A 9110-nucleotide genomic window follows, 5' to 3' on the forward strand; every position below is an offset into this window, starting at 1 on the left:
GTTAAGTCATAGGAAGACTTACAGATTCCAGCCAAGTCTCTTGAGGTGTTTGCTTTGGGTGAAGCCACTCACTATGTAAGAGTTCAACTACTTTGAGATATCCAGGTTGCTAAGACTCCAAAACTACACCAAGAAATTTCATGGAGAAAGACAGAGACAGAGAGAAAACCAGCCCCAGATTTTTCAGCCTGTGCAGCCCAACTCAAGTCCCAGATTTGTGAATAAAGATGCCATCTTGGTTGGACATTTCAGCACCAAAAGATGTGACTCAAAGAAAACTTAGCCAGAACCAAGGCCCCAGACATATGACACCAGTCAAGTTGTCTAATCTATCTCCAATCATTCAAACCACCACAGCTGAGGCCCAGTCATGATGGAGCAGAGATGAGCCATCCCCAGTATTCTTTATCTTTATTCTTAGCTCACAAAGTCCTGACTATAACAACATGGTTTCTATTGTATCTACCACTGCGTTTTGGAATGGTTTGTTATACTGCAATAGGTATCTGGAATATATGTCTTGATCATTTCTTACAGTTCTAAAGCCACGGAACTCCTTTTACCCATATTCAGGGAGAATGCTATCTCTTGCTTAGTTTCAGTCTCGCTTTGAGTCATAGAATCTGTTCAGAAGCTTCCTTGGACAGAGTCAGTAAAAGAAAACTCTTGATTACAAAACTCCATTATTACAACCAGGATAAAAGAACAGCCAAATCTGCTCACACACACCCCATTTTTTCACCACATCATAAACAATGGATTGGCCAAATTTTTAAGTGCTTGACTCTGTTTGAAAGTAAGCAGCTTTCCATCTTCAACCTCTTCCCCTCCAACTCAACTTAGAGTGATGCTCTAGTCAACCTCCGGACTTTCTGATGCACCTCCCATCTCTGAAATGAGAAGTGAAGAAAAAACATCTTCAGAAGACTTCTGATATCAAGACAAGGGATAGAACAAAGGCCAAAGCAGCAATATTGCCATCCAGAGGAAAAACTACTGAACCTACACTGCAATACTCAGAAGGAAAGTCAAGACATGAGAGAACTAAGTGTAAAGCACAGCTATATTGGTGGCTTCTATTTAAATAATCAAGGTCAATAAGTAGGTCTCTGGGATGATGATCCCTATACCCTGTTACTTGCACCAGAATTGGGACATAACCAGGAACAAATAGTTCAGGAAGCTAGAGTCATTGACACTGAGAGCCAACTACAGGGAACACCAAACATCCGGGGCTATTAGTTCATGTGCTTCTGTACCTAAATTTGGAATGACTGTAAGACTTTCTGAATCTTCAGGTAACTTGCATACTATTCTAATCATAAGCAATCATGCTCCCTCTTAAGCTAAACCATACACCTTCAGAATCAGGTGTTACTTCTTATTGGTACCACTGTCCACTAAGCAAAGACAGAAATACAGAAAGTACAGAAGTACTCCTGACCCCTGCCTTTCCCTCATATATTCCCCCTCCCCACTTTTCCATCTGTCCCATATATTACTAGGTTTAATCAGTTCTGCTGCCTAGAGATCTGTTAAAGTCCTTCATTTTAATCATATTCCTTTGCCCTGATTCAGATCCTTGTCATCACTAGCCTAGGCTGCCCTCTATCTATTTCTGACCCTCCCATCTGAACTGTTGCCCTTCATATTCATCCTCAATACTGCTATCAATATTATTTCTAAATTGCAAATTTGACCATCAACTGTCTAAAGACTTCAACATCTTTCCATTGCACTCATGATAAAGTCCAACTTCTAAACATGTCATAAAGGTCTCCATTTTTTGGCCTTGCTCTGCCAATTTAACTAATGTCTTTTTTTAGTAATTAAAATCTACTATCCTTGTTGTTTTACGAGTGTTAGCAGTTGCTGTTCTCACTTTTGAAAATATTTCCCCCTTTCATTCACTTAGAAAACTCCTATTCATCCTTTCAAACCCAAAGGCAGTGAAACCGATTTTCTCTCTCACTCAAATCACTTTCTCCTCAAAACTGTAATTTTACCTCTGTGTAGCTCAATTGTTTGTTATACTCTAATGACAACAGATTCTTAAATATACTCATCTTTGTATCTTAATATCTGATAATATGACTGACATTTAACAAACGCTAAACATACTTGACACTTGAATTGATTGAATTGAATTAAACTGAATCAATCACTCTCAAGAACACTAACGATTGTTAGGGTTTCCTGCATCAAGAGTACAAATCACGCTGAATTTTCATAATACTGCTAGTTTTGATTGAGGCACAGCAAACAAGTTTACAACGGATTTCCCCTGTGAAAAGAATAACTTCAGTAAAAGATAACAAATACACTCAGAAGTCCATAAAGGAGGCAGGGTAGTCTAGGGGATTCTGTTCTCATCCAAAGACGTGCTGAGATTTGATTCAGAGGGGAAAGATTGATTTTTCTAGCTTAAGTTAAACGAGGCATGGAACAAATGTCAAAATCAGGACATAGACTTAGATTCTTCACTGTCACACCAGTAAAGTTACCATCCTTCCATCTCCTTGAGAACAAACAAGAAAGCCTGCTGTGGACCGTGAACAAAACAACAACTGTGAATTTACACAGCTCCTTAAACTTCTAAGCTGTGTACTGAGAGTGAATTAGAGGTCTCCTCCAGATAGCATTGCAAATGAGCGTTATTTTATTTTCACCAAGCCTTTCAGGTGATACATGCGACAAAATCAGCAAAGTCAGTACTCACTGTGGCAGACAAAGTAACTATTATGTATCTGTCCTAAAAGTTCCTGTGATGTTCTGGCTAGTTTTGCTTAAGTACTATTTATAATATTTATGAGAAAGGAGGACAAAAATGAACGTGATGCTTTTGTGGAGAAGGAATTCCCTGGCTGAGCAGAAAAGCCTGCCAAAGTTTTGGTGTTTCTTGTTTGTTTGAAACAAGACTGAAGGACCATATAATGCAAGATGAAGCCATTAACAGTTAAAAGGGAGAGGACACACTAAAGAGACTCAGCCAGGGCCCTGGTAAATTATCAAAAATTGTGGGCTTTCTTAGTGAGAGTCTAGGATTTGAGAAATTCATGAGGAGAAAAGGCGGAGGTCCCTGGGCACCTGAAAATGAGAATTGCTGCATTGAACTAGGCTGACTTTGGCATGGCATTTTGAAGAAGGCAGTCCTATGGAATGTAACGAATAAATAGAGTATATCAGAGCCTGAAAACGCCTCCTGAAAACCTGAGAATAGGCTCATGTGGGTGAAACGAGGTGAAGCACGGTGCTTGGTACACTATAAACCCTCAGTAACATTGGCTGGTTTTGAATGAAATGAAACCTAACCTGAATCCAGTCCCTACTCGGTAACAGCGGGGAAGATAATGGGTGCCTAGGCAACGTCTAGCAAGTTCTGGGCTCGAGGCGGCTCCCAACTGTTGCGTCACCAGGGGCCACAGAACTGAGTCGGGAAGGGAGAAGGGAGGAATCTGTGCGGAGGGTCATCCGACTGAGTCGGAACCGGACACTCTGGCAGGAAGTAGAAAGCGAAGAAAACGAAACGACCATTGGTGAATTTCAACGCCACGTCGTGAATTTCAGATAATTTTCCACTTGTTTATTAAGGTGTAAACCTCGGATTCCAACGATGAAGGAGATGGAGTTTCGGCCCAACACATAAGTCAAACGGACCGATTGGTTCGGGAAGATTTCTCCAGGTTCGTAAATAATCTGAGTGAAGAAGATTACGAATTTATGAGAGACAACAATCTTCTAGGCATTCCAGGTGAAAGTACGGAAGAAGAGTTGCTGAGAAGACTTCAGCTAATTAAAGAAAACGCACCACAAGACTCAGATGAAAATACAGGTATATTTTGCTTTTGGAGGGAATAGGATGGGATGAATAAGGAACTTCATAATAGGAAATAGTAACTTCATAATAGGAAATAGTAAATTATACAGAAGTGACTTACATTCATTTGGTAAGTAACTTCTCATAAAAAGAACTGGCATTTACTTGATTTTTGGTGAGCATGTCAAGGTCTGTTTGTTTGTTTTCCTGATTCACATTTGGGTTGTTTTAATTGGGAAACAGTGCAAAGTAGCCTATTTGTATTTTTCTTGGTTTTCTACCTCAACTGAAAGTCCCTCCTACTTCCTGAATTATTTTTTCTACATAGACATGTAAAAAAAGCAAACAGAAATATTCTCCACTGGGGACAATTGTGCTCTCTTCAACACCTGGGGACATTTGACAATGGCTAGAGATATTTTTGGTTGTCACAGGGGAGGCATGGGTGTTACTAGCATCTAGTGGGCAGAGGCCAGGGATGCTGCCAAAGATCCCACAATGCACAGGATAGCTCCCCAAAACAAAGAATTGTCCAGCACCAAAATGTCAGTAGTGCTAAGGCTGAGAAACCCTGCTCGGACCTCAGGTCTGGTGCCTTCCCTTCCAGTGTGAAGTAGAGGATTTTGCTGTCTAATGAAGAGGATACTATAATACTTTGGCTCTTGAATATGGTCTTATAGGTACCATGCTAGGTTCAGTCTATTCATTTGATCTGACCTTCAATTTAATGTCAATTAAATATCTTGGTAACATTAAGAAGTATTCAAAATGCAAACACTTTTAAACCTATAAAACTTGTTTATGTTTGGGCAATAACCTTATATTTTAAAACAGCTTATCTATTATCAAAAGCACATAAGTGAAGAGCCTAGAAGTAGTCATGTTGGAGACTAATGAAAATTAGACAATAATGTAAATTGAACTAAACTACTAGCATTGTACCTTAACTGGTGTTTACCTTGTTTAATTGCATTAGTGTTTTGACAGTGGACTGAAAAAAAAGTCTCTTGACATTCCTCCCACAGTGGTACACAGGGCTGTGTATATGATGAAATACTGAAACATAGACTTCCTCCGGATTCCCTTTTTAAAAAATTCTCTAAGTTTATCTAGGATTAGCTCACTCTTTTTGGATGGAATCGAAACTTTTCTACCTTTACTTATAAATCTACACAGTGCAGTTTATAAAATATTAACTCTATAAATGTGAAATCAGTTGAAAACATCTGAGTATTTAAGTTCTCATTTTTTGTTTATTTTTGAAACAAAGTTTCAGAGTGCTATTTTATGATGGTTCTAATTTTGGTGGTTCTTTTATGCACCCTCCACATTTTTTTTGTTAACAGACAGAGGAGACTCTTCAGATGACGTGTCTAGTAGTGACTCTCTAATAGACTGGCTTAACTGTTCTGGACAAACTGAAAATATGACAAGTGGACAAAGAGAAAACCAATCTTGGAGAGAAGAGAGCCTAATTAATCCTAAAAGTGATCAGTTCATATTCAGTTTAGAAATAAATGTTAACCTTGATAATGGGAGTCCAAATCTAGAGAATGAATATGTAGCATCTGCAAGACTTCCCAGAAGAGAAAATATGGAAGACAGCCAAAGGCAAGTGGAAAGTCCACAATCTGAATCAATATTTACAAGACCATCTATGTCTGAACAAGATACAACTGAAACATTAATGGAATTCCCACCTACCACAAGTCAGAGAAGAGCAAGAAGTAGGAGCCCAGAGTATTGGAGAACCAGAGCAAGAATTGAAAGTTGGTCGCCTCCACGTTCACTTAGGGAAATTGTACAAAGACTTAATCATAGTATACCCTCTCAGAATTTTGAGCAGCCTCTGCTAAGTGAGAATGCGAGATTTTCTAGAACTGAGCACCAAGAAATATTGACACAGCAAATGACTGGATTTGAGTTGCAAAATAGCGGTCTTATTGAAACTTCTAGAACAAGGAATGCCGTTCATGGAGAAAATTCTCCAGATACAACCAGCAGTGGTGAATCTTGGGGAATGAGGGAAATATATCCAACCATACCCTTCAATCTTGAAGTAGGACAAGTTCATTCTGGAGCATATTCTCAGAGAGACAGCAGAGCTAGTAGAACTCAGTTAACATCTGAGACACCAAACAACACTGTCACTTCTGAAAGTGAACGAGGACTGAGGCATATGTATTCACATTCTGAGCAGGCAGGTGTGAGAGCTTATGTCAATACCATTAGAAATCCCGTTTGCAGAACTTTAAATACTAGATTAAATGATACAACATCTGTTCCAATTCAGAGCACGTTAAGGCAGACAATGGCAGAATTTAGTAACTCAAGTAAACTTATGGACAGTGACAGTAATTTAGAGCATAGTGTCTCACCTCCAAGTCAAAACATGGAATGGCTAGAGTCACCTAATGGTAGTAGTAGTGGTACATTTGGTTCTGATTCAAATGCTAGCTATGATACCCATTCAAGTTCCACAATGATTTGCCATTCAAGCCACAATTGTATGTCTAGTTCCAGTTCTAGTCCTATTCCCGGTTCATGCTCAAGTGATGAAAATTCAGGAATTAGCTCACTGATGTTTGAAGGCAGTGAAGAGACAAACTTATCATCAGACTTATCATTAGAGACCAGCCAAGGGGGTAGACAAATTATCCTTGACAGTAATTTAGAGCATAGTGTCTCACCTCCAAGTCAAAACATGGAATGGCTAGAGTCATCTAATGGTAGTAGTAGTGGTATATTTGGTTCTGATTCAAATGCTAGCTATGATACCCATTCAAGTTCCACACTGATTTGTCATTCACGCCCCAATTGTATGTCTAGTTCCAGTTCTAGTCCTATTCCCGGTTCCAGCTCAAGTGATGAAAATTCAGGAATTAGCTCACTGATGTTTGAAGGCAGTGAAGAAACAAACTTATCATCAGACTTATCATCAGAGACCAGCCAAGGGGGTCGACAAATTATCCTAGACAATAATTTAGAGCATAGTGTCTCACCTCCAAGTCAAAACATGGGATGGCTAGAGTCACCTAATGGTAGTAGTAGTGGTATATTTGGTTCTGATTCAAATGCTAGCTATGATACCCATTCAAGTTCCACAATGATTTGTCATTCAAGCCACAATTGTATGTCTAGTTCCAGTTCCAGCTCATGTGATGAAAACTCAGGAATTAGCTCACTGATGTTTGAAGGCAGTGAAGAAACAAACTTATCATCAGACTTATCATCAGAGACCAGCCAAGGGGGTAGACAAATTATCCTTGACAGTAATTTAGAGCATAGTGTCTCACCTCCAAGTCAAAACATGGAATGGCTAGAGTCACCTAATGGTAGTAGTAGTGGTACATTTGGTTCTGATTCAAATGCTAGCTATGATACCCATTCAAGTTCCACACTGATTTGTCATTCACGCCCCAATTGTATGTCTAGTTCCAGTTCTAGTCCTATTTCCGGTTCCAGCTCAAGTGATGAAAATTCAGGAATTAGCTCACTGATGTTTGAAGGCAGTGAAGAAACAAACTTATCATCAGAGACCAGCCAAGGGGGTAGACAAATTATCCTTGAGAGTAATTTAGAGCATAGTGTCTCACCTCCAAGTCAAAACATGGAATGGCTAGAGTCATCTAATGGTAGTAGTAGTGGTATATTTGGTTTTGATTCAAATGCTAGCTATGATACCCATTCAAGTTCCACACTGATTTGTCATTCACGCCCCAATTGTATGTCTAGTTCCAGTTCTAGTCCTATTTCCGGTTCCAGCTCAAGTGATGAAAATTCAGGAATTAGCTCACTGATGTTTGAAGGCAGTGAAGAAACAAACTTATCATCAGACTTATCATCAGAGACCAGCCAAGGGGGTCGACAAATTATCCTTGACAATAATTTAGAGCATAGTGTCTCACCTCCAAGTCAAAACATGGAATGGCTAGAGTCATCTAATGGTAGTAGTAGTGGTATATTTGGTTCTGATTCAAATGCTAGCTATGATACCCATTCAAGTTCCACAATGATTTGTCATTCAAGCCACAATTGTATGTCTAGCTCCAGTTCCAGCTCAAGTGATGAAAATTCAGGAATTAGCTCACTGATGTTTGAAGGCAGTGAAGAAACAAACTTATCATCAGACTTATCATCAGAGACCAGCCAAGGGGGTAGACAAATTATCCTTGACAGTAATTTAGAGCATAGTGTCTCACCTCCAAGTCAAAACATGGAATGGTTAGAGTCATCTAATGGTAGTAGTAGTGGTATATTTGGTTCTGATTCAAATGCTAGCTATGATACCCATTCAAGTTCCACACTGATTTGTCATTCACGCCCCAATTGTATGTCTAGTTCCAGTTCTAGTCCTATTTCCGGTTCCAGCTCAAGTGATGAAAATTCAGGAATTAGCTCACTGATGTTTGAAGGCAGTGAAGAAACAAACTTATCATCAGACTTATCATCAGAGACCAGCCAAGGGGGTAGACAAATTATCCTAATAATATCTGATGAAAGTGACTCTGGGTCCTCCCATAATATGCAACAGTTTTTCCTCTTAAATGAAGATGATCTATACCAAACTACAGGACTCACCAAAGCACAGATTGACAATTTGGCTGTAAGATCTTTTGGTGAAAATGATGCACTAAAAGCCTGTAGCATTTGCCTTACAGAGTACACAGAAAACAGCAAGCTTCGCATACTACCTTGCTCCCATGAATATCACATTCACTGCATTGATCGCTGGCTGTCTGAGAACTCTACCTGTCCGATTTGTCGTAGGCAAGTAGTGGATTCCAATGAGAGTGAAAATCCTGATTGAGATCTGAATTCTCAGCTATATAAAGTGTTATAGGGCTTCCCTGGTGGCGCAGGGCTTGAGCGTCGTCCTGCCGACACAGGGGACTGACAATAAAAATTAATTTCACACCACAGCAGTTCACTGAATTTCAATAAAAACTTAGCATGTGCACTAGGTTGGGATGTTCCTGATTCCATGGGAGAAATGTCTTAATATGATAAAATGAATCTAGATAGATCCTAGTAGTATTATTTCATCATGTAAATCCCAGACATCTCTTAGCCCTGTTCAATCCTTGTTGTGCATGCAAAGAAACAGAAACCCAACCAAATATCAATAATTAAGAAGCCATTTAAGACTACATTAGAGTCATTCACATAAAGAAGTCATGTTACATTCCTAGAATGCCATAAAAAGCTTTGAAACCCTTCTCTTCCTATCTATCTCCACAGCAGTTTATCCCACCTCCCTAACACTACCTTAACGTTTCGCCTATTCCCCACT

The 9110-nt window shown here is 39.4% G+C and overlaps 1 protein-coding gene across 1 annotated transcript; it reads left to right on the forward strand.

Annotated features, from left to right (window-relative positions):
* Window positions 1-1270: 1270 nt before the first annotated feature.
* LOC308611537 (E3 ubiquitin-protein ligase RLIM-like) lies at window positions 1271-8627 on the forward strand (the record flags this gene model as incomplete). Its single annotated transcript, XM_081260267.1, has 4 exons — window positions 1271-1298; window positions 3620-3832; window positions 5164-6324; window positions 8371-8627. 4 exons carry the CDS (start codon window positions 1271-1273, stop codon window positions 8625-8627), a joined length of 1659 nt encoding a protein of 552 aa, XP_081116393.1.
* Between the last annotated feature and the right edge of the window lie 483 nt (window positions 8628-9110).

Source organism: Mesoplodon bidens, assembly GCF_964165515.1.
Source record: "Mesoplodon bidens genome assembly, contig: HAP1_SCAFFOLD_231, whole genome shotgun sequence".
NCBI classification, from domain to species: Eukaryota; Metazoa; Chordata; class Mammalia; order Artiodactyla; family Ziphiidae; genus Mesoplodon; species Mesoplodon bidens.